The sequence below is a fragment of the Lissotriton helveticus genome, chromosome 1_1, assembly GCF_964261635.1.
Source record: "Lissotriton helveticus chromosome 1_1, aLisHel1.1, whole genome shotgun sequence".
NCBI lineage: Eukaryota > Metazoa > Chordata > Amphibia > Caudata > Salamandridae > Lissotriton > Lissotriton helveticus.
Window position 1 is genome coordinate 251,560,371 of NC_136057.1, and position 27,135 is coordinate 251,587,505.

The 27,135-nt window shown below is 45.8% G+C and overlaps 1 protein-coding gene across 1 annotated transcript in view; it reads left to right on the plus strand.

Annotated features, from left to right (window-relative positions):
* LOC144769022 (glycine N-acyltransferase-like) overlaps positions 1–27,135 on the plus strand; it is a 190,137-nt gene that overhangs the window by 38,500 nt on the left and 124,502 nt on the right. Inside the window, exon 2 of the mRNA XM_078653022.1 lies at positions 14,319–14,432. Within this exon, the coding sequence (XP_078509148.1) occupies positions 14,355–14,432 (78 nt within the window). The 5' untranslated portion in view covers positions 14,319–14,354. The remainder of the gene's footprint in view (positions 1–14,318; positions 14,433–27,135) is intronic.

A 27,135-nucleotide genomic window follows, 5' to 3' on the forward strand; every position in this document is an offset into this window, starting at 1 on the left:
AACGGCCGAAATCGGCCGTTACCGACCGGTATTTGGTGACCTACAACTGGCCCTAGGTCAGTTGTTGGAAGGGTTGAAACTTGGAGCTTGTTTTGGTCTTGGTGTGGTGCTCCTTGTTGATTGATAAGTGTTCCTGGTTGCCCTAGTTGCCCAGCTGGGAGCAAATGTTTTTTCACTGTGGTCGGTGTGGCATTTGGGGTCCCAAGTTGTTTGGAACAAGGTGGGCAGCGTGGGACTAGAGCCATTGTGCTTAATGTTGAAACAAGGAGGTTTACCTCTGAGTTGCGACAATGTGATGGATTGAACTGCTTGGTGACGTCATGTCCATTGGTTCATAGTCAGTTGCAATTAGTGAGGAATGGACACTGTGCTGGGAAATTGGACATGACTTTTGTCTCTTTCGTTTTTCCCCCCTGGCCTCGGCGGAATGGCCTCCCTAATTCTCTCTAACCTCATCTGCGGCCTGGGGCATAGTGCTAGGGGTTGTACCTTGCAGTGAGATCAGGCAGGTGGTGCTGCCAGGCACTAGGCTTCTAGGGCCCCTGTGCTTGATGCTTAGTACTTTGTGCTTGGCAGGGCCCCCAGGGGTGGGATAGTGGACCACCGCAGAGTGGTGAGCCCTGAATTGGCAGAGGTGCCAACTAAAAATTCTCCCTCCTGTCTTAATGTGTGTGGGGCGGCCCTTTTTGTTTGCCTCTGCAAGCCCACTGTCTGCGGTGCACTGTCCCCTGTGCGCCGTCCTCCCTCTGATTGCTATAGCCTGTGTTGTAATATTTCATTCAATAAAAAAAGTCTATCATAAAAGTAGATACAATTTCATCATAAAAGAATAAAATTCATATTAATCATATCATAATACAGACACATACAAAAAAAGCGTATTACAATGCAAAGTTAATATATACAGCTAAAAAGGCCAGAGGACATAAAGTGCAGTGGCATTCATTTCTTGATCAGCCAAATTGATTAATTAGTCTTAGCTTCCTACCCCATTCTCAATTGCATAAGCTTTGAGCGTATCTGCCAGGCTTTTCCCAGATACTTTGCAACTCCGCAAACGACCATCATGGATGTTGTATCCGTTGTCAGAATGCGAAGTGCCATCGTGTAGTGCCTCACTCCCATTTCCCTACATACAGGTTTTAGCCATCTTTTCCTAGCCCCCCTATAGGCACTACAGGCAAACAGGAAATGTGCTAGGGACTCACTGGGGTTTGCACATCCCGGGCAGGTAGCTTGGTAGGACAAGGAGGATTTCCAGCGCTTTGTAAATTCATGGAAGGGAAGTGTCCCATACCTCAATTTTAAAAAGAGAGTTCTACCTCTGGGTATTTTAATAACATTTAAGAAGGGTTCCAGCTTCCTCACCGGTTTGTGCTCTAAAAACTGATCAGTTAAAACACCCCACCTAGTATCTTTTAGTTTCTTAGCCTGAACCCATTCCCAGTAAATTTTCGTAACCGTTTTTTTTTGGGGGGGGGACTGGGATAACCACGCTTCACTCAACCCCAGATTAATGACCAACTGTCTCAATTTGTTCAGCCATACGATCTTCTTTGAGCTGTTCAGAGTGATAAGTTTGTCAAAAACCGCTGTGTAGTTTGCCAACTCCGGTGTCCTTCGAAGGCGCCCCCAATATAATAACGGACGAAGGCAAACTATGTCTTTGATTGATTATCACCCCATGTCGTGAAGAAGTGGTTTTAAATGGTAGACCAACAAGATCTCTAAAAAACTTGTTCTCAGCTTTAACTAGCTCTGCAGTATTGTCAAAACCCCATAATTCTGAGCCATAAACTGCAGCGGCTAATGCCTTCCCATCATAAACGGCTAGAGATGGGGCGATGGGTCTACTAAAAGAGGCTCGATGGTCTCTTGAAATGGCTCCCGACACTCTTTTAAGATTTAAAAGCATTTTAGCCACATGGGTGTCCCATTTCATTCTCTTATTGACCCTTATTCCCAGGTAGTCAAAGGCATCCACCTCCTCTAGTATTGAACCATTGAGGGCAACATTAATCTTCCTAGATTTTTTGGTCTGGGACAAACTATCAGTTTTGTTTTGGTGGTATTGATGATTAAGCCACGTTCTTCACAAAACAGGCTAAACCTGTCTAGGAGTTTCTGGAGACCAGAGGGTATCGTCCGCGAAGAGGAGGGTTGGTATCTTTTCGCCCGCCAGGGCGGGGGCATCGGCTGGGTCCTCTCTCAAATGGTCTGCCACCCCATTTACAAAGAGAGAGAACAAGGTCGGAGCCATCACACAGCCCTGATGGACCCCCCTATTCACAGGTATCCTCTTAGTCATTTGGCCCTCACTCCCCCATCTAATTCTTGCATAAGTGCCTTCATGTAATCTTTTTAGCAGCTCCAGGAGGTATCATGGGAAACCCATGTCCTGTAGCACCTGCCAGAGTTTGGCTCGGGGCAAAAGGTCGAAGGCGGTTTTTAAATCTATGAACGCTAGATTGCTATAGCACTTTTACTTGCGCTTGCGGTGAGTTCTGAAAGGATGCTAAGAGGTAAGTGGTAGGAGGTAGAGTGGTAGAGCGAAGGTGGCCTGGCTGACCGGCAGGATTATGGGGGCGAGATCGCCAACTGAGCAAGCCACATCAGCCTAATGGCAACCGATTCCACTTGTGTCAGTCTCTCCCTCAAGGTCCTAGCCTCCCGCCCAGCGCCCCGTGAAGCAATATGCTCCCCACCGCTCTCTCACTCACCACACTTGCCGGCCTGTTTTGTCCACGCTATCTTGGCTTCTTTCTCTGTCCTGGCCTCATGGGTAGATGGTTTAGATTCAGCTGCTGGCCCCACTGTTAAGCTCTCCAAGCCCGTCCAAGGGCTGTCGGAGCCAAACAGCCACTGAGCCAACAGCTAGCAGTAACTCTGGCTGTAGTCCGAGGCTGCGGCCACCGGTTGAGCTCAAAGCACGGAGCCGAGGGTGTGCTGGGGGAATAAGATGCTCCTTAGAGAGGTCAGAAGGGTCAAAAAGGCCGGTGCCTCTGCTGTACAGTGGCTGATTCTCCTCCACCTTGCATCTTACACCTCTGTCCCGTGACCCCGCTGCTCCCTCGGTCCCTCGTCCTTGGTGCTCGATGCTTCCTGCGCCTGGCTACCTGGGCAGCATTAAAAATAAACCGCTGTTCGATAACCTCTATTCTGGCGTGTGAATTCAACTTTCATGTGTACTGATGCTTGGCCGGCACAAACATAACACCAGCTCCCTTTCACGGAACAGGACTGCACTCACAAATTGTAAATGTGTATGCTCCAGATTATCAGAATTGGATAGTACAAGCTGTGTGCCGTCAACATAAGATAGAATGTCAAATCCAATGCTCTCAATATGCTTGCTAACAGATGTTAAATGAGTAAATCAATCATTCAAGGTCATTTATATAGTGTGATAAATAACCTCTGAGGGTCTCAAGGTGATGAGGTTGCTGGTCACTTGGTGTTCTACTGCTCATTCGAACACCCAGGTCTTAAGTCCTTTCCTGAACTCCAGGACCCAGATTCACAAAGGTGTCATGCAATGCAGCACAGCACCCAAAGCGGCTGCGCTGCATTGCATGACAGGAAGAGAGCAGGAGGGTGCTATATTCACAGAGATTGGCACTCTTCTCCCACCTCCCTAGCATCAGTGCTGATTTAAGCTGCCATGTGCCAGGCACACACCTTAGCTCCATAGTGCTAGGGTGCTTTTCAGAGTCTACCATAGGTTTTAGCAGGAAGGATACCCTTCCTGTACAAAATACTTTGGCTAGACAAGTTTAAAACCGTTTCCTACTTTGTTGTGTTCTGTACAGTGCAGAACACATTCAAAGTAAGGAGAAATAAAGACATTTCTTCTTATAAACCTGTTTCTCAGTGGCATCAATTTTTAATTCTTAACTCTGTCTACTAATGTTAGTAGATAGGTTTAAGCATTCAAAAATCATGGGTGGTTGCATGGGAATACCCATGTACCTCCCATGTAACGCCCCTGTGATGCAAAGTAATACAGAGCAGCATTTTGGGATGCTTTGCTTTATTTTTCCATACAAATCAAAGCAAATATCAATTTGTGTTGGTTTGTTAAACCCCAAAAAGGTTTAGCATGATGCTAAACCTTATAATCATAACCCTGGAACGATGAGGTGGTCTTGAGGTGCAGGAAAAGAACGTTCCAAGCAGTGCCGTTATTTTGGAGAATGAGCTACCTTGCTGTTGCTTTGCCAGAACCGGAGAGTATCAGAGAGGGAGACATCAGAGGAGCGTAAGAGTCTGTTCAGTTGGTGTAAAGTGATGTGCTTGTTAATGTATGCTTTCTCAGTGTTGTGCAAGACTTTGTGTTTGGGAGGCAGCATTTTGAAGTGGCACCTCTTCTGGAGTTGAACCCAGTACAGTTTTTTGAGGTGTGTTGTGATGTGTATTCACCTCGGGAGAACAGGATGAGTGTTGCTGCTGAGTTCTGTATTGTCTAGAGTCTCTGCAGTAGGTGTGCAGTGATGCCTGCATAGGGAGTGTTTCTGTTGTCCACTCTACTTGTGATGAGGGCCTGCATGATGTTCATTCCGGTACTGACTGGGAGACACCTAAGGATTTTGCAGACCATGTGTAGAGCTTTGAAACACACTTTGGACACTGTATATGCCTGTTTTTTCATGGATAGATTGCTTCCCATTATGATGCCAAGAATACGAGTATGGTCTGTAAGGGTGGGTGGTGGGCCGAGGACCACCGGCCACCATCATTCAATCCATGGTGATGGGTTATTTCTGAAGATGATGACTTCTGCTTTGTCTGAGTTGAGCTTAAAATAGTGGTTCTTCATCCAGTTGGTGTTGTTTAGCATGCATCTGTGGAAGTACATTTTAGTGGAGGTGGGACCTTCAGACCTTGAATGAATGAGTTAAATAATGTCATCGTAGCCACAAACCCTGTGCACCCACACGCTATGGATGTAAGCTTAGGTTTAAAAGGTGACAGGTCGACAGATTGTGGTCTGTCGAATATAAATGATTGGATCCAGCTCAGTCGCCTGAAGTAGATACCAATACCATGCAGTCTTTTGATCATTTTGTCATGAAATACAGTATCAAAAGTCACTGAGAAATTGAGTGAGATAAAGACCACAAGCCTGACCATATCTAGACTCTGTCTAATCTCGTCTGTGACCGCGAGTACGGTTATCTCCGTACTGTGTCCCATCCTAAAGAGAAAGGTCCAGCAGTTTGCTGTCCTCTTAGTAAGCAGTCAACTGTTGATTAACCAGCTTCTCTGTTATTGTAGCTGGGAAAAGTATGAGGGAGATTAGGTAATAATTTGAATAATACAGGGGATCAGCTGAAAGCTTTGTAGACAGTAGGGACACAGTTGCATGTTTCCAGTACTGAAAGATCTTCACAGTGACAAACAAAGTTGATTAGCGCAGCTAAAAAGGACTAAATAGCTCCAAATAGCTGTATATGATGTGGAATGTGGGCGATCACCCGAGGGCCCTGAATGAATTGTATGATTGGTTCCACATCTCGACTAGTTATGTCTTTACAATTCCCAAGATTAGGCCCCAATCCTGGCTTTAATTGATTTTGTAAGTGATTCAGAATGCTAACCTCAGGGCAGCCTTCAAAGTTGTATTTCTTTATTTTGTCTTGAAAAACAGAGTATAGCACAAAATTCCAGGTAAGCAGGGATAGTGGTCTTACAAGCAAGAAGTTTTGAGAACTATTTGGCAATGTTAATGATGTTTTTGCTGAGGTACTACTCTCCCCAATCCTTTTAGTAAGAAAGTTTCTATGATCAGTGTGAATGTTTTCGTGATAACCTTTAAGGGAGGATATAAGTTCAGCATTATCAGATTTCAATTTCAAACATCTCCACAAGTGTTTTATGAACTTACAGGCTAATTTTTGCTCTTTAAGTTCATTTTTTTTCCATATCTCAGCAGGAACTTTGCCAGAAGATTTATCAATCTTCAAATTGGCAATCATATTACATGTTTCAACTATGTCAGTATGGCAGTTCTTTACCATACTATGTTCAGTGCCTGGTTTATTGCTGCCAGTAGTAGCTTCAGAGAGAGTGTCTTTATTCGCCAGCTTCAAAGGGCAAAATCGTCTTTATATAATTGTTCGACTAGGAAGATTGAAGTTTGACTTAATTAAAAAAATCATACTATGCAGTGGTTAGACCAAGTAAGGGATATCAATTGTTCCAGCTAAGTTTCAAAATTCATACATGTGAGGTCCAGCAACTATTCTGTGATATGACTGGGACCCACTGTCCTATGTAAGTTCCTTAGCTTCAAAGTCCTATCTTAGAAGGATCATTACTGGCGTGAAAGTGGCAGTTGACCAGCTTTATGCCCACTGTCATACCCTACGTGAGGGTAAGTCCCGTTTACTCCCTAACCAATGGGGTTAAATTTCCTAAGAGTAACCTGTGGCATCCTGGCCAATGGTGACTCGTGGAATCATGGGCCAGGGCTCTATATATCTCACATTCTATTATAGTCAGTTTGCCCAGGCTCTTTTACCAAATGGTTTGTTGTATTTATTCTTAATAAATACATATTCAGTATTCCTCGTTTGACCTTCTTTTAAATCATAACACTGTCGATGATTGGTACTACCCACTGAAGAGCCTGGAGCGCTGCCTGAAGATAATTCTGTGGCAGATCAGGGATTTATCACCATCTCGACATTAAGAAGATAAGTGAAAAAAGCGTATTTCCTGTGCCTAGAGAAACCCTTTCATTGACATCTCTTGTGCGCTGTCAGATGCGTGATGATATAGACTCGATTTTAAAGACAAGATTGTCTCTGTTCCAGTCGTGAGTAATTGAGGTTAACCTCATAATTCATATTTTACTCGTGACTGTTTTGAAGCATTAAATCTAAGATATTAAGCTTGCCAAGCATGAAAGGAGCGTGCAGCCAAGCGTGAAGGGAACTGCATGATTGATCTTCTTTTGGCAACAACAATTACATTCAGCTGAGCTAAAAGCAGAGCGTTTATGGACATACTTTTAATTCTTGTCCCTTCTGACAACAGCAATTATATACAGCCAAGCTGAAAGTCAAGGGTTTTATCTAAATACTTTTAATTCATGTCGAAGTCTGCTATTTTAATCTTACGACATTCAACATTAACGTGAGGCTTGGGAGCGCGAGCTCAGTCGTTGCGTGTGAGGTCAAGTCAAATGGCATCTGGCGATTAGAAATATCCTCTGTGACTGTGCGCGAAGGACAATTACTGTAGAGGATTTTAATACGTCTTGTAGCGCACAAAGGCCAATTACTCACCTGCGATTTCAACGTGTGTGGCAGTGCGCAGAGGCCAGTTGGTAGTATAAAATAAACATCAAGCCTACTCCATTTTCAAGTGAATACCACATCAATCCATGAACACTTTCTGTTGTCTTACCTTCAGAGAGGCTATTTCAGTCGAGTCTGTATACATGAAGAAAAGCAACTGATTACATCATTTCCTGCATATTTATTTTAAAGAAGGATGCTAATTGGTTACATCATTTCTTGCACATTTTCAAAGAAGAATGTTGATTGGCTACTACTTTTCCTGTATATTTTGATAAAACAAGCCCAATGTTTCATCTAAACTAGCCCAAAGAACTGTATAACGACAATTTACTATTTTTTTTTTGTCTTTCTCTTTATCCAGGGCAGACAACCATTATTCGTTTTATTGGTGTATATTGTTGTATATATATATTGCAATTTACTTTATTCAAAATGGATGGTTTTGTTGCACCTGCATCTTTCTTACCTAGTCCAGGTGATCCTGTTCTTGAATGGAAACAATGGAAAGATGGATTTTTAGCATATTTAGAAGCCATTGGAGGGGAAGATTATACCAGTGAACATAAATTAGCAATTCTTAAACATTCTTTAGGTGCAGAAGGTAGACAGCATTTGAGTCTTTTACCACCTGTTGTTCTTGTAGAAGGTGAGGATGATGTGGATGTGTATGATATGGCTATTTCACAACTAGACTTATTGTATATAAAGAAAACCAACAAGGTAGTCGCTAGGCATAAGTTTTTAAATAGGGCACAACTACCCAATGAATCTGTTGATTCATTTTTAAATGGTCTAAGAATTTTAGCTGCTAAATGTATGTATGGTAATTTTCGAGATCAGATGTTTCAAGATCAACTTGTAGATAAAATTGGAGATACTAAGTTGCAAGAAAAATTACTAGCTGCCAAAGATCTAACTTTAGAGAAAGCACTTGACATTAGCCATAGATTCAAAGACATGAAAATAGGGATGCAAGAATTAGCTGTGAAACCGACTTCTGAGGTACAAATTGTAAAAAAATAAATGAGTGATGTTAAGGTAGAAGATAAATCTTCTAAAGAGGTCATTACTAGCAAAGAGAACACATGGTTTAATATGCAAAATACAAAAAGGAACAATTATATTTGTTTTAAATGTGGAATACCGGGTCATTTGGCTAACAACAAATCTTGTCCTGCTATTGGTCAGATGTGCAGATTTTGCAGAAATAAAGGTCACTATTCCAGAATGTGCAAAAATAGGAATAGATGTTCCAATAAACCTGCTCCGATCAGAGAAGTATCTCAAGAATCAGAAGTTTTAGATGAGGAACTTATGCTTTGCATTCATGAAGTCAATGAGAAAAAAAAGATTCCCCATTTTGTATAATCAATGTGGATGGTATAGACATAGAAGTGATGGCCAATTCTGGTGCTCATCACACTTCAATTGGTGATAATTATCTTGAAAAATTTCCCAATATTAAATTATTGCCTTCTGAAATAAAACTGGTTGGTTATGGTAACAGACCCATTGATGTTTTGGGATAGTTTGTTGTGAAAATCAATTTTTAAAGGCATTACCATGTCAGCTAATGTGTATGTTGCCAAAGAAGGTTCTTGTTTATTAGGATGGCCACAACAAAGGGATCTGCTCATCACCTTAGATCCCAACCATCCTAAACAAGTATTAGGATACACTGATTTTATTTCTCAAGTTGAGGACGATAAGATAACTGAGTGGGAGAAATTGTTTCCAGATGTTTTTGCATCTAAACTGGGTTTACTAAAAGATTTTGTTCATAAGATAATCCTGAAGCAAAATAGTACACCCAAGGTCCATAAGGTTTGAAATGTTCTATTATCTATGAGACAAGCAGTAAAAGAAGAATTGGATAGATTGTGCAGTTTAGACATAATTGAAGAGATCGAGTCATCCGAGTGGTTGTCTCCGGTAGTTGTCGTGCACAAGTCTAATGGCAAAATCAGATTATGTGTTGATTTAAGAGATTTGAACGAGTGCATGTGGGTAGATCGGCACACGTTGCCTAATATAAAGGAGATGTTTTCAGTTTTGAAAGGGGCTACTGTTTTTTAGACTCTGGACCTATCTAATGCCTATCACCAGATTGCTTTGCATGAGGATAGTAAACCATACACCTCTTTTATTACTTCTGAGGGTGATTTTAGGTACAACAGGATGCAGTTTGGCCTAATCTCAGCCTCAGCAGTGTTTCAAAGAGTGATGCACAAATTGTTTAAAGATGTCAAAAATACATTGTATTTTCAAGATGATATATTGGTTTTTGGAAACAATAAGCAAGACCATAATGATACTTTATGTAAAGTACTGAGCATCTTGCAAAACTGTGGAATGACTCTTACTAAGGAAAAATGTAAATTTGAAAGGAGCTCTGTTGACTATTTAGGACATAACATAAGTGGCAAAGGTATATCACCCAAGTAGAATTTAATAAAAGCAATTCAAGAAGCTCCTGAACCCCAAACTAAAGCTCAGCTCAGATCCTTTTTGGGTCTGGCTGAATATTACGCCAAATTCAGTCCTCTATTTTCAGACAAGACTAATCATATGAGGAGTTTAATGAAAAAAAATCAAAAATGTATTTGATGTGAAAATTGTGCTACAGAATTTTCTAATCTTAAAAAAGAATTATCTTCAACTTCTGCATTAGCAACATTTGACACGCATTGTAGTTCTGTTATCATTACTGACGCAAGTAATATTGGAATTGGTGCAGTTGTGATGCAAAATCACAATGGGAAATTAGTTACTATTGCGTTTGCATCTAGACCTCTACGAGATGCTGAAGTTAAATATTCAACACTTGAAAAGTAAACACTGGCATGCTGGTGGGGTATAGAGCATTTCCGGAAATATGTATATGGCACAGTATTTAAAATTAGAACAGAGCATAGTATATTGGTGGAATTGTTTACCACAAAGGGTTGTGGAAAAGCTACACCAAGGATTGTCAGTTGGCAGTACAAACTGCAAGATTTCCATTTTAACGTAGAGTACATTCCAGGTGTTAAGAATATTTTAGCAGACTGTTTATCCCGTTTGCCCATCAAGGAAGATAGTGACTCATTTATTCCTGATGAGAATACTGAAAAAGTCATATCTGTTTGTATGGTATCTAATGGTTGTATCAAACAAGACAAATGGAAAAATGCTTGTGACACCAATAAGGAAATTCAAGAAGTCATCAAATATATTTCTACCCGATGGCCATTGAAAAAAGATTTAGATAAGGAATTATTGCCTTATTTGTATGTGGCCAATGAAATGTCAGTTATTGATGACATGTTATTTCGTAGTGTACAATTAGTGGTACCCAAGAATTTGCGTGAACAGGTATTGTGTATGGCACACGTAGGACATCCTGGGATGTCTAGCATGAAAAACAGATTAAGATCAGAATTTTGGTGGCCAGCCATTGACAGATTTATTGAGTCAAAAGTAAGATCATGTACGGAATGTGCTATGAGTGATAAGTCACGAAAAGTTGTTAAGTATGAAAAAGCTCCTGTATCAAGATCAGAAAGTGTTTGGGAAAGAGTTTCTCTTGACATTGCTGGTCCGATTTGTTTGTCCAAGAGTCTGATGTATGTAATTGTCCTAATTGATCAATTTTCTCAGTGGCCAGAAATTAAGTTAGTTTATCATATTGATTCTCACACAATCATTCAATTTTTAAATGAAGTGTTTAATAAAGAAGGATTTCCCAAGTGTTTGGCTACCGACAATGGTACACAGCTAACATCCACTCAAATGGAAGATTATCTGGTTAAGCATGGTATTTCTCATATTAGAACATCAGTATATTATCTGCAAAGTAATGGAATTGTTGAAAGGTGGATGAGAGTTCTGAAAGAGGGTGTACAATTGGCATTATCTAATGGCAAGAATTGTTCTCAGATCCTCAAAGATTTAGTGTGGAATTATAGGGTTACTCCGAGAGTGGTAGGTGATTTGTCTCCATTTGAGAAAATGAGGGGAAGAAAGGCTGTTTGTGACTTAAACCAGTCGTGGATGTTAGAGATGAGAAACAAAGTTGACCAATCCAAAGTGTTTAGGAGTCATAATGATAAGTGTCGATGGCCATCTAATGAAAAGCAAATGTCATCTCAGAAATGTGGAGATACCTTGTCTCAATTTAATATTGGAGATTGGGTACCAGTAAAGAAGGGAAGATTAATAAAGGTGGAGAATCTAAGTTTTCGATGCCTATGAAAATAGTCAGAGTTGGACATCAAGTTGTAGAGCTAACTGATGGCAATGTGTGGAGCATGAGCAAGGTTGTTTAAGTGCCGAAATGTTTGTGGCCTAATTTAGATACATCGTCTGATCCATATAATTCCTCATTTAGACAACAAACTATAATGAGACAAGAGATTCAGCTACTTCAAGATTGAAATTCAAACCAGCTTGGTGTAAAGATTATGTCATGTCATATTACTTTTAACTATAATTTATATTCTTGTTTGGTGTTGAACACATGTTCACAAGAGTAACATTTGAATATGTTGTACAACTATTCTGATATTTGTAAAAAAAAATATTTGTTGTTTTTGTTTTGTCAACAATTTTGGTTATGGTTTAATCACATAATATGTTATATATTTCTTTTGATAACAATGTACTTGTAAACTTTGTGTTGACAAAGGGGGGGGGGTGTGGTATGGTATCTAATGGTTGTATCAAACAAGACAAATGGAAAAATGCTTGTGCAACCGATAAGGAAATTCAAGAAGTCATCAAATATATTTCTACCCGATGGCCATTGAAAAAAGATTTAGATAAGGAATTATTGCCTTATTTGTATGTGACCAATGAAATGTCAGTTATTGATGACATGTTATTTCGTAGTGTACAATTAGTGGTACCCAAGGATTTGCGTGAACAGGTAATGTGTATGGCACACGTAGGACATCCTGGGATGTCTAGCATGAAAAACAGATTAAGATCAGAATTTTGGTGGCCAGCCATTGACAGATTTATTGAGTCAAAAGTTAGATCATGTACGGCATGTACGGAATGTGCTATGAGTGATAAGTCACAAAAAGTTGTTAAGTATGAAAAAGCTCCTGTATCAAGATCAGAATCGTGGAATCATGGGCCAGGGTTCTACATATCTCACATTCTATTATAGTCAGTTTGCCCAGGCTCTTTTACCAAATGGTTTGTTGTATTTATTGTTAATAAATACATATTCAATATTCCTCGTTTGACCTTCTTTTAAATCGTAACATAACCCTTCCTACTTTTGCAGTACTTCTTGTGTGTTTTACTGTATACTATCCCAGAGTGCCCTTCCCTACTTAAAGGGAAGAATAATGCTTACCTGGTCAGACCTTGGTAGTGGTGCAGCTTTGATAATGGGTAAACCCTCCCTTGTGGTCACTTTAAATCAGCTTTGGAAAGCTCTCCTTCGTACTGGGTTGGAAGCTAAACTGACTAGGAAGACAAACAGAGGGAGGCCTAGATGTGAGGTACATCTGCCAATGATAGGGTAGAGATTTGAAGCCTAGGAAGGGGCCAGGCGATATCCATCTAGGCCATGCTACTCAAGGAAGATAAAACACTTTCTACACCCAAGCCATGTGTCCACAATCTGTGAGTAATCCACATCTCATCACGGAGGAGTCATTCACTAGTCATGTGACAAAGGACACTGGCTGAAAGGCACATTCAACCCCTTCGGTACTTATGATGGAATGATTCAGTCATGAGCACCAGTCCTCCTATTCTCATGACAGAACTTTTCTGTCATGTTCACAGGCACACAAAATCCCTCTGCAGCAGACAGCAGGGGGGTTTTATTTTTATTTTTTTATTTTTGCATGAGACAATGCCAACAGAAAAAAGAAAAAATCCAAGCCCTATGTGTCTCTGTCAGAACCTTGTGGAAAGTTATTATCTTTTGTGATTTGAATGTTGCTTTACACTCATGATTCATCCCTGAAAGAATCCAACATACATTTGTATCTCCTCACACTGGAAAAGCGTGTCTGTCTGAAGAACTATCTACAAGGTGCTTGAGTGCTCCAAAGACCGTGGAGATGGATGAGATGGCTCCAACAAATATGTGAAGCTCCAAAATCAGAAGACACTGAATTATGGGTCTGCAATATAATACAACAAACCACCACTATCTAACAAAGCATCCTTTCCCATCTGCATATTCATCCGGTTTATGGCAATTTTTTTATCACTTGAATTTAAATGTGAATAATGTATGGCTCATTAATCTACATCTTTTTTAAAATTAATTCTACTGCTGCACCTATATGTATAGTGTAGGATTAGATAATGAACACAAACATCATTTATTTATCAACAAATGCATTCCCTCCTTCCAAGCATGTTTTTGTTTAGCAGGCTACAAAATGATAAATTGTCACGTAAAATGTTGGGTGGTGTTTTATTTCATGAGTGTATAAGCGAGAGGAATATTATTCACAGTTGTTTATGATTAATAGTCACAATGAATCACACACCAAATTATGAGTCAATACCAGAGAGCTATCTACACAGTTTCTTTATGAACACTATGGCTGAAGTGTAGCATTGTCCTTTCTAGGATGCCTCAAAGATGTCAAATTGATAGCCAGTGGAAGCTGCTCCCCTCTATGCCTTGCCAAAATAGAGAGACTACTTAGATAGAAAACTCACTTTCAAAGTATAGTTAGATATTTGTATATTCTCCTCTGTTTTAAGATAAAGAATACCCTGACAAAATCAACTCTGCACCATAATTAAAACTTGGATACCGTACCTCACTGTTTAAATATAGTGACAGCATCATGCTGTTTCTCAACTGTGACATCACTTAAAATTAACCTGCTTTGTATCATTATTGATTAAACAACACTGGTCCCCATAGGAAGGAAGCTTTCTGCCTTTGGAAAAAAAGTTACAGAGGTTCATATATTGCATTGAACTTAGAGCAAACAGGGTCTGAATTTCACATGTTTACCTTGGTCTTTAGTGATCTGTCTAATTATGTTTTAGAAATCTGCATTCTGCTGCATTGGTTCCTGAACCACAATGCTGCTTTTAGAGAGCTCCGAGGATCGAAAGAAGTTAGAGAAACTTCTGTCCCAGAGTGTCCCTGAGTCTCTTAAGGTAAGGAGAGAAAGGATTCATTCTTTATTGCTGCTGATCCATTTACCAGTACTGACTTTTCAAGTAACCTACCAGATAATACCTAGTAGAGTTTAAGGAGGTCAAGATGAAGGTTGTAGGAAGAAGAGAACAATCTAGGCTGAGGTGGTGAAGGGGAAAAAGTTATCAGGTGAAAGCAGATATTGAGAGGAAGATAAATACAAATGTTGTAAACATGGCCATAGGAGAACTAGAAGGTGGCAATGTGCCTTGTTTTAGCTGCTAATGGTCTAAAGAAATAGCAGGGCGTAGAAACTAAAGAAAGAAAATACACCAGTCCTGCCTCAGTATCCACTGAGATAAATGTATTTATTTAATTATTGTTAGAGTTTTTTACAGCAGGAACAAGACCATTTCATTGACAGAGCACTTTATACGAAATAGCAAAGGCAGGTATGAGACACACAGTAGGTAGTGTACTAAAACACTGTACAAGTCATGAGGAGCAATATTTACATAAGCGAGTGGTAAGATGAAAAATAGGAACTTAGGGGCCTATTAGGATGGCGGACGGAAACGGGCGCCGTCGCCATGGTCGCGGCAAAATCACTCCTGTACGCACCACGGAGAATCCGCTGTTGCGATTAGGATATTTATGTCAAGAAACTCCGACCGCGGCCGACGGATCACATCAAACACCGTCCGCGGCGGACGGGCCACACCAAAGACCGCCGTAAGCGGACAGTAGCAAAGAAACACCCTCCACCGCGGACGAACATGAACGCGGGAACAGGCCCAACCGCTGCTATACCTGCCGAGGGTCTGGCTGCGCGATTAGGATAACACCGTCATTCGAACGGAACTCACCACCGTCCCCGACCGCCGTGGAAACAATGCATCGCCAAACGGACCATGAATGCGAAAGGACCACACAAACACCATCCCTGCCGTCAACCCGATTACAAAATGGCAGACGGAAGTAAATAGCATATACACTAAACAGGACACCCAACCACCTGAAACACCCACCCCCAGCAACGACACACCCCAATGACACCCCCCCAAGCACCGAAAAATGCACCACAATCACCACACCCACAGAACACCTGATTGCCAACAACCATTGGGACGGATGTATGACGTTACCACGCATACTTTAACAACGCATACCTTTACAACGCAATTTTTACAACGCAGGAACCATTACAACGAACTACCATTACAACGCATTTTTTTACAATGCAATATTTTTACAACGCAATACCTTTACAACGTAAGTATTGGTAAGTATATAATATTTTTTTAAATGTAATTAATTAAAATTAATATAATTTATTTTAATTTAATATTATTTTTAATTTATTTTTACCCTGTATCCCTGTATTGGTAAGTATATAATATTTTTTTTAATGTAATTAATTAAAATGTATTTAATTTATTTTAATTTAATATTATTTTTAATTTATTTTTACCCTGTATCCCTGTACCCCAACACCCAAACCTAGCCCTGAACCCTTAAAATACCCCTTTACCCAAAAACCCAAACCTAGCCCTGAACCCTAAAAATACCCCTTTACCCAAAAACCCTAACCTGGCCCTGAACCCTAAAAATACCCCTTTACCCAAAAACCCAAACCTGGCCCTGAACCCTAAAAATACCCCTTTACCCAAAAACTCAAACCTAGTGCTGATTCTGAACCCTAAAAATACCCCTTTACCCAAAAACCCAAACCTAGCCCTGAACCCTAAAAATACCCCTTTACCCAAAAACCCAAACCTAACCCTGAACCCTAAAAATACCCCTTTACCCAAAAACCCAAACCTGGCCCTGAACCCTAAAAATACCCCTTTACCCAAAAACCCAAACCTAGCCCTGAACCCTAAAAATACCCCTTTACCCAAAAACCCAAACCTAGCCCTGAACCCTAAAAGTAAAAATACCCCTTTACCCAAAAACCCAAACCTAGCCCTGAACCCTAAAAATACCCCTTTACCCAAAAACCCAAACCTAGCCCTGAACCCTAAAAATACCCCTTTACCCAAAAACCCAAACCTAGCCCTGAACCCTAAAAATACCCCTTTACCCAAAAACCCAAACCTAGCCCTGAACCCTAAAAATACCCCTTTACCCAGAAACCCAAACATATAACATTTTTACTATAATAATATACTTACCAATACCTACGTTGTAAAGGTATTACGTTGTAAAGGTATTGCGTTGTAAAAAAATGCGTTGTAATGGTAGTTCGTTGTAATGGTTCCTGCATTGTAAAAGTTGCATTGTAAAAGTAGTCCGTTGTAAAAGTTTCGTTGTAACGGTGGTTTACCCATTGGGACACCACCACCACACAGAGTATAAAATGAATCCCTCCCACTCCCACAGTCCTTTGCATCATAGCATAGCTGCACGCAAGAGCCACAATACCACTAACAGCAGGCACACACAAACACACATACAACCTGCACACAAACACACCCACCACACAAACCCCCACAACGCCATCCCTACACACCACACACCTGCACACCCCACCCCACCACACCAACACCTTGCACATCACACACCATGGCACCAAAGAAAAATCCCAACTTCACAGACAATGAGTTGAAGGTCATGGTGGATGAAATCATCCCTGTCGAACCACATCTTTTCGGCACCCTAGTCCAGCAGACCACCTTGGCAACCAAAAACCACATGTGGGACAGGATAGTGACCAGAGTGAATGCATCAGGGACCGTGCCATGCACCAAACACGACATCCAGAGGCGGTGGCACGACCTCAAGACAAGGGTGAAAGGCATCAGGGCGAAGAACCACCTGCGGGCACACCACACTGGCGGCGGCACTCCCCTGGAGCCCATACCATTTGCAGAATGGGAGGAGAAGGTGCTGGGCATACTGCACCCTGAGAGCCTGGAAGGAATCGAGGAGGGACTAGAGGTTGATAAGTACAAACCAATGACCACTATCACACTGCCATGGTCTGCCTTGTACAACTGCCAACATACATCTCCCTGGCTCCAATCCATGCATGTGTGCCACATAGTCACCCAAATGTGAAGTCCTGGGCTCAAATGCACCCACCATGACCAAACACAAATGTTGCCTCCTACGTTCCCAGCCTTGCATGTTGTCCAAGCAGCCAGCACCACAACTCCCAACAGGCTCCCATGTCTACAGGGAGGGTGGTGGTGGGTGTTGGGGGTGTGAGAGACCAGCACTACAATCCCCAACAGGCCCCCATGACTACAGGGAGGGTAGTGGGGGGTGTGGGGTGTGAGAGAGGTGGGTGGGGTGTGTTAGAGACCAGCACTACAACTCCCAACAGGCCCCCATGTCTACAGGGAGGGTGGTGGTGGGTGGGGTGTGTGAGAGACCAGCACTACAACTCCCAACAGGCCCCCATGTCTACAGGGAGGGTGGTGGGGGGGTGGGGTGTGAGAGAGGTGGGGGTGGGGTGTGTTAGAGACCAGCACTACAACTCCCAACAGGCCCCCATGTCTACAGGGAGGGTGGTGGTGGGTGGGGTGTGTGAGAGACCAGCACTACAACTCCCAACAGGCCCCCATGTCTACAGGGAGGGTGGTGGTGGGTGGGGTGTGTGAGAGACCAGCACTACAACTCCCAACAGGCCCCCATGTCTACAGGGAGGGTGGTGGTGGGTGGGGTGTGTTAGATACCAGCACTACAACTCCCAACATGCCCCCTAGTCTACAGGGAGGGTGGTGTGGGGTGGGGGTGTGAGAGACCAGCACCCATGTCTCACCCCAGAGCAAGATTGAGTCCACCCACCATTTGGTGACCAGTGCATCTCCTCCTACAAACTGACAGGTAGATAGACATCTTCTGAGGGGGAACATCCAATAGCAGGACAGGACCACACATATCCAAGTATTGCCTTCCCAACTCCACGCCACCATATTGCCCTGCACTGTCAATCACAACAACATGATGACAACAACAACCATGTCCTGATTCCATATGATTTGTAATGTGCTACCAAAAACATGTCATGTCCACAGCATTAATTGTGAAAATCTTGTCCCTCAGGTGATCGCAACTTGACCGGCCAAAGCAGCAACCACCAGCACCAGTCGCCCCCCTCACACCCAGGACTCTCTGGGGACGATCCCATTGACAGCTTGGGTGCAGAGGACGATGCTGGCCCAAGCACACTCCCAGGGCCATCAGGCTCCCAGGACATCCCGGCATCCACCACCTTGGCCTGTGTCACTACACCAACACCTGCTATTGTGAGCTGTGCAGCTACCACCACCACCACCACCACTCCTGCCTGTGCCACCCTGCCTGACCCATCGCCCGATGATGGGCCATCGACATCCCAGGCTAGCAGGGAGAGTGGGCAGGAGAGGACACTGGTGAGGCCACAGCTCACAACCAGGAGTGTAGTTGCTAGGCGAGGTCGGGAAGGAGACCCACCCCATCCTGGGGCCGAGACCCTGGAATCCATCGCCAGAGTCAATGCCTCCTATGAGCGGTCGCAGGTACAGTCCGATTGGGCCCACCAAGACTCGCAAGAGAGCAGCCAGCTGTTGCGGTCCATCGACACTCGCATTGGCCAAATTGTGGACCTCATGGGCCAGCAAACTGCTCTGTGGAGGGAGTGGTTGTCCCGCACCACACCACCACCCCCTCACCCAAGTGTTCAGTGGGACAGGTCACTGACACCAGCGCCACCATCACCTGAGGTCACGGACAGGGAGGTGGACCCTGACCAACCTGCCCCCACAGCTGGCTCCGCTCCGGTTCCAAGACGGAGGGGCCGTCCGAGGCTGGATGCAGCTGAGAGCAGTGGAAGTGGACCATCTACCCGCTCGAAGAGGGGCCGCCACTGACTTTACCCTTCCTTGAGCCTGCCATTCACCCTGTCAACTATCCTGCCCCACAATGCCAAGCATTGGCACACGTCTGTTAGACTAGGTGGAAATCACACAATGTGGTGTCCCCACGGTGTTTTCATCTGCCATGACCTTCAACTCTCACTTCCACCCAACACCTACTTGTAAATATGCACCAACATCAATCCACAACCTATAAATAAACACCACGTTAACACTCTATGCTGTGTAACCTCCATGTTTTAATCACATGTTTGTCTAATAAATTGCCATTACCAGGTGCAGGGATCAATGTTCTGGAGAATCATGCCTCTGTGGGAGTGACCTAGGGATAATGAGAGAACAACAAGCACAGGTCAGGAAAGTGATTCACAACCATCACAACACACTGTACTGCAGCATCCCACAAACCACACTCATCACCAATTAAGTGGATCACAGGACAAACATCAGGGAGCATTGCATGTACAACATCTCACACACACATCTGCCAACAGAACATACCCGAACCGGCAGCATAGACACACCACACCCACACATCACCAGCAAACATCCATCACGCATTGTCTATCTGCACAAGAGGTAGCTACTCACATTCAAGGAAAATAGCGATCAATGAGCTGACGCCTCTGGTCCACACCTTCTTCCTCCCCACTATCCTCATCAGTGGACATGGGTGGGATGGGAGGCGGAGCAACCTGTTGGTCTTCAGGGTCCATGATCAGTTCAATGTTATTGCGCAAGGCCAGGTTGTGGAGCATGCAGCAGGCAATCACGATTTGGCATACTTTGCCTGGTGAGTATGGCAGGGCCCCTCTGGTTTTATCAAGGCAGCGAAACCTAGACTTGAGCAGTTCAAAAGTACCTCTATCACTCGACGTGTCCTCCCATGGGCATCATTATAACGCATTTCACCAGGGGTAGTAGGATTCTGTATGGGGCTCAGCAGCCACGGCCGGTTTGGGTACGCAGAGTCGCCTAGGTGGGGGGATGACAGACACAAATATCAGTACCAGGATTGGTGGGAACACCATGCCACACATACAACACAATTGTCCTCACAGCACACTCACCTACAAGCCACGCACGTTCTGGATTCAGATTAGCCATCAGTTGGGGGACAATGCTGTTCCGCAGGATGTGGGAGTCATGTGCGGACCCGGGAAATATGGCACACACATGGGAGATGATGTTGTCAGCTAGGCACACCACTTGCACGTTGATCGAATGGTAGTGCTTCCGATTCCTATATACAGGTTCACGTGCCTGGGGTGGAATGAGACCAATATGTGTTCCATCAATGGAACCCACTACGTGTGGTATCTGGGCCAGGGCATAGAAGTCCCCTTTGACTGGTGTGAACTCTGCCGGACGTAGAAAATGGATATAATCATCCTTGTAAAGCATCATGGCATTCAGAACATCCCGCAGTACCATGCTGAACATGGATTGTGACATCCCCCCGGCATGACCGACTGTGTACTGGAAAGTGCCAGTTGCAAAGAAGTACAGTGCCGCCATCACCTTTGCTGTGGGTGTTATAGCTCCTGGATATGTCCTGCGTGGCTGCAGATGAGGTGACAATTGTGTTAGAAGCTCAAGCAATCTATGTCGATCAAGCCGGAATTTGCGGATCACCTCCTCGTTAACCATGTCCTCCAGTACAGTGTATGGTCGATGCACATTTGGAGCCCTCCTGTGTGGGAGTAGATGGTAGCAGATGTCAATTGACCAACAACGCATAGCTGTGCCACACTATCACATCTTGACCAACACAATGCAAATAATACATGTTGCAGACAGTGATTATATGTGTGATGTGACCAATATATAAGGCAATACAGCTAACTACACACACAATGTTCAACCACAAACAACATCCTGTGTGCAAACATGTCCAATGTAACGTGCACACATGTTGAAATATCTGGCAACAACACATGACTGAGGGCCCATATGTGGACAAGCGTCCCCACAGACACACATGTACGTGCACACACAACATGAACATGGAACACACCCTCCTTGTCTTCAGGCACCCATGAACCCACCTACAATGCTGGGCATCCTCACATGACATGCATGGGCACACAACAACAGACACGCATACATAGAATGCATGTACACCCACATCATTGTTACTTGCACACACAAACCACACACTCACAACAGCTTATGAATGTGGGTACACACCCTTGATGTATTGTGTAGATGTGTACAAATGGAAACGTGTGTCCGCAAAACCAAGACGTCAACACGTCGCCATGCACATCTGACGCAACTTGGGTGCACATCACTAGCCACTGGCAAGGTCAACAGTATGAGCACACATGCAACAAATGGACATGAATGTCACACGTGGACACGGTCCATTGACTTGACATCATTATTCTTGCAGCATTCTGGACATGTCCTGACACACATGTACAACTATGAACATTACATGTGTGCGGAGACATGCAGTGTGTGTACATACGCCATCTGGGGACACCTTCCACCAACACAGAAGATGATCGTTGACACAGCAATTAAGCATGACATATGCTGTATGGTCAAGGACCATCCCGGTCACACCCCGCATAATGCATGTGCACACTACCGCGACGGTGCATCATTTGAAACTAATCACTCACTGGCGTCGCTATGGCGGTGCACGCATTCCACGGGGGCGGTGCAGGTTAACACATACATTTGAAATGCAATTCGAAATGACAGTTGATACCCCCTCTTACGGTCACATTGCTGCACCCACCACTGCCCGCCGGTCCTGGCCGGTCACCCACTGCCAGTCCTGGCCGGTCACCCACCGCCAGTCCTGGCCGGTCACCCACCGCCGGGGGCTGGCGGTGGGTGACCAGCCTCTACCCGGCGGTGGGTGACCGGCCTGCATCCGGCAGTGGGTAACCGGCCAGGACTGGTGGTGGGTGACTGGTCAGGACTGGAGGTGGGTGACCGGCCAGGACTGGCGGTGGGTGACCGGCCAGGACTGGTGGTGGGTGACTGGCCCAGACTGGTGGTCGGTGACCGGCCAGGACTGGCAGTGGGTGACTGGCCAGGACTGGCGGTGGGTGACCGGCCAGGACTGGCGGTGGGTGACTATCCAGGATTGGCGGTGGGTGACCGGCCTGCACCCGGCAGTGGGTGACAGGCCAGGACTGGCAGTGGGTGACCGGCCTGCACCCGGCGGTGGGTGACCGGCCTGCACCCGGTGGTGGGTGACCGGCCAGGACTGGCGGTGGGTGACCGGCCAGGACTGGCGGTGGGTGACCGGCCAGGACTGGCGGTGGGTGACTGGCCTGCACCCGGTGGTGGGTGACCGGCCAGGGCCACCCATGCCATGGTGACCTCAATGCACAGGCCTTTCACCCCCCGCCAGCATCCGGCAGTGGGTGTCCTGCCAGGACCGGCGGTGGGTGACGCAATGTGACTGTAAGGGGGGGTATCAACTGACATTTCAAATTGCATATTTAAATGTATGTGTTACATACATAGCGGCGCCTGTGAGTGATAATTTTCAAATGATGCACCGTCACGGTAGTGCGCACATGTGGTTGCCGGTGTGTGACCGTGACGGTCCGTTCACATGTAGCCAATGGAAACAGGTTACGCGGGGCGCGTAAGCGCATTAAAAAATAGCGGAAGCCGTGCACCGCCACACCAGGGCGAGTCATTGGCTCTTTTTGAATGATGCATCCAGGGAAAACCAATTGCTGCAGACGTGTGCCACAGATATAAGCTCAGGGCCCTATATATGTGTGAACATCTTCTGCACACATTCACTGCTTCCAGCCACTGCTGCCTGCGACGGTCACCTCGACCTGCTGCTCCTGAGCTATCCAACAACTGCTGCCTGCGACCGTCACCTCGACCTGCTGCTCCTGAGCTATCCAACAACTGCTGACTGCCACCGTCACCTCGACCTGCTGCTCCTGAGCTATTCAACAACTGCTGCCTGCGACCGTCACCTCGACCTGCTGCTCCTGAGCTATCCAACAACTGCTGCCTGCGACCGTCACCTCGACCTGCTGCTCCTGAGCTATCCAACAACTGCTGCCTGCGACCGCCACCTCGACCTGCTGCTCCTGAGCTATCCAACAACTGCTGCCTGCGACCGTCACCTCGACCTGCTGCTCCTGAGCTATCCAACAACTGCTGCTGTTGTGCCACAGTCCTGGACCTTGCCATGCAGAGAGTGCGAGAGATCCGGTCTCGTCCCTTCACCGCAGCGGAGCTGGATGTCCTTGTGGACGGTGTGCTCACCCACTATGAACGGCTCTACGGTGCCCCCGGACAGGTGGTAAGTGCAGTGGGTAACATGTTGGTGGGCATGAGGTGGTCACTGAATCCTGGCTTCTGCAAGCTTGGTGGTGTGCTGTGGGACCTTCACATGTGTTGTACTGAGCATGGCTGCATGAAGATACGTGTTTCTACGATGTTTGTGAATGTCAAACTGTCCACTGACGTTCCCCTCTTGTCCCCCATCATGGTAGGTCCAGCTGCACCTTCGCAAGGCCGCGTGGAGGACCATAGCACGTGATGTACGGGCAGTGGGGGGGTGCAATAGACGACACACACACTGCCACAAGCATTGGGACGACATATCCAGGCTCAGCAGGAATTTAGCGAAGATGACACTGGGGATTATTCCAAGATCAAGCAGCCTTGCCCGACGCACCATGACCCTTCTAATGCACCGTATAATTGCTGTGACGCATCCTGACCTGTCCGCCCGGCTGAGAGGGGATCAACAGCAAACTAGCGGTAAGCAGACTGTATGTGTCTGTAACTTGTGAGTGCATGCATATATTCGTGCACAGACACAGTAGTGACATCCGTGGTGCGTATGATTTGCATTAATTGCATGTTGGTGCCATTAGCGGAGTGAGCGTTAGCACCCATGTCCGCCAGGTGGACATACTAGTGGATTTGTAGTTGAGGGTTCCAGGACATGCCGTTGAGGTCTGTGGTCCCATGGCATGACATGTGAGGTGGTCGGCATGCACTTGCCCTGTTTGTATGATGTACATGTTTCACAGACACCCACGGTTCTTTGATGTGAGGATGTCTGGTAGGGGTGGTTCGTGTGCAGGATGGGTGCTACATGTCAATCGACTGTAAGGAAAGGTGTGAATTTGTAACCTTCAGTACGTGAGTGTGGCACTTAGGTTAACATCTCTTCCCTCTCTTCCAGCTATGGCCGAGGGCACTGACACACAGATGACGGAGATGAGTGGTGGCAATGCATCCGGATCTGAGATGACACACACGCAGACTGACACTGAACATGGCAGCCCCGGAGAGGGGGACAGAACCGTCCCTTAGGACTCACATGTGGAGACACCATCGTCCTCATCCTCAGACGGTGGTGGTGAGTCAGCACTGTTGTCACAGACAGGGAGTGGGCAATCAACACCTTCAGTCGGTACACAGCACACAGGGCCCACACTGCCACCAACTGCAACAAGTACAGCTCGTGCTCGCCAGAGTAGGGGGAGCAGAGTTGCCTTTGGCGCAGGCACCGCTGCCCCTGCCCCTGTGCCACAAAGTGTACTTTGTGCTGAGGCTGTTGATCTGCTGCGACAGATGTGTGTAGGGCAGACCAACATGATCAATGCATTCCAAGACCACGATAGGAAGTTGGGGCAGGTGGTAGCATTCATGGAGGGGATGCGTGGCGATGTTGCTGGTCTCCACAGAACAGTTCAGACATTAGCAAACACTGTGTCGTCAGCCATTCTTCAGTTGCATGGACAGGGTGCTGCTTCTGTTCCCCCATCCACACCACTAGATGTCTCAGGGGAGAGTGAAATTTCAGGCCAGGCGTAATTTTCGGGGTATTGCACTAGGAGCAGCCACAGACAGCAAGGCAGGGCACGGAGGGCACAAACACCATCCCCTAGGACAGGGAAATCTTTCACCCATCACGACATGAGCTACACTGGAGTTGACACACAGGATCCTCAAGGGGTGTTGGGGGAAAAAGATTCACATGTAACAGATGCATCCCCCTCAAAAGGAACTCCCAAGGCAAGGGCACCTCCCATGTCCAGGGACACTCCCATGGACAAGGACTCTACACAGGAAAGGGCACCTCCAAAGAGCAGGGACACTCCCATGGACAAGGACAGTACACAGGAAAGGGCACATCCCAGGAGCAGGGACACTCCCAAGGACAAGGACACTACAAAGGAAAGGGCTCCTCCCAAAAGCAGAGACACTCCCAAGGACAAGGACGCTTCAAAGGAAAGGGCACCTCCCAAGAGCAGGGACACTCCCAAGGACAAGGACACTACATAGGAAAGGGCACCTCCCAAGAGCAGGGACACTCCAAAGGACAAGGACGCTTCAAAGGAAAGGGCAGCTTCCAAGAGCAGGGACACTCCCAAGGACAAGGACGCTTCAAAGGAAAGGGCACCTCCCAAGAGCAGGGACACTCCCAAGGACAAGGACACTACAAAGGAAAGGGCACCTCCCAAAAGCAGGGACACTCCCAAGGACAAGGACACTACAAAGGAAAGGGCACCTCACAAGAGCAGGGACACTACCAAGGACAAGGACGCTTCAAAGGAAAGGGCACCTCCCAAGAGCAGGGACACTCCCAAGGACAAGGACACGTCAAAGGACAGGTACACTACAATGGACAAGTCTGCTCCCAGGGACAGGGCACCACCCAGGGATCAGGGACATTCCAGAGACAGGACACCTCCTACGTCCAAGGCACATCCCAGGGCCAAGGATTCTCCCATGGACACAAGCTCCATCAAGGACAGGCATATATCACCCCTGGCTGCCCTGAGGCTGATGTTGTTGAAGGAACGTAAAACACATGTGTCAGCGGTTGAGTCCCCACATACCTGAACTCCCATCCACACCCCGCAGAAGTAGAATAAGGAGTACACTGTTGTTGCATCCCCCATTACACATGATGCAGAGGGGAGAAGGCAGGGCCACAGCAAACGTCAAGCAGGGTCCAGCACGTCCCCAGAGAGCAGACCACCACAAGCACATGATCATTCTTTGATGTCTGATGAGGCCACAACACTTACCAGTCCAGTCATGTCCAGGGTGCCCCTACATTTCACAAAGAAACGGAGACACACACCAGTGAGACCTGACCACCCCAATGTCGCTCCAGTACAGCTGTCCCCATCTCCCAGAGCCAACCTGCCTCCTGGCCCATAGAGTCCTGTGGCTCATCATTTCAGTGGTCCTAGTGGGTCAGCTGCCGTTCACTCTCATGTGTCAGATAGTGGCACTGTGTCTGTTGTTCGCTGTCATGCATCATGTAGTAGCACTGTGTCAGTTGTGCCCTCTTCTGTTTCAGGTACTGGCACTGTGTGTGTCAGCCACTCTCATGTGTCAGATGCTGGCATGGTATTTGTTGGTCACTGTACAGGGACATGTCCTGGCAGTGTGTCTGGGTCTATGGCTCATGTGTCAGTCACTAGAGCTGTGGCTGTGTCTCACACTCCTGTTCCTGGTGCTGGCAGTGTGTCTGGGTCTATGGCTCATGTGTCAGTCACTAGAGCTGTGGCTGTGTCACACACTCCTGTTTCTGGTGCTGCCAGTGTGTCTGGGTCTATGGCTCATGTCTCAGTCACTACATCTGTGGCTGTGTCTAATACACTCCTGTTCCTGGCGCTGGCAGTGTGTCTGGGTCTATGGCTCATGTGTCAGTCACTAGAGCTGTGGCTGTGTCTCACACTCCTGTTTCTGGTGCTGGCAGTGTGTCTGGGTCTATGGCTCATGTGTGAGTCACTCGAGCTGTGGCTGTGTCTCACACTCCTGTATCTGGTGCTGGCAGTGTGTCCGAATCGACTAGTTCAAGCAGTCCACCAGATTCTGTGCTGTGAGGTGTAGCTCC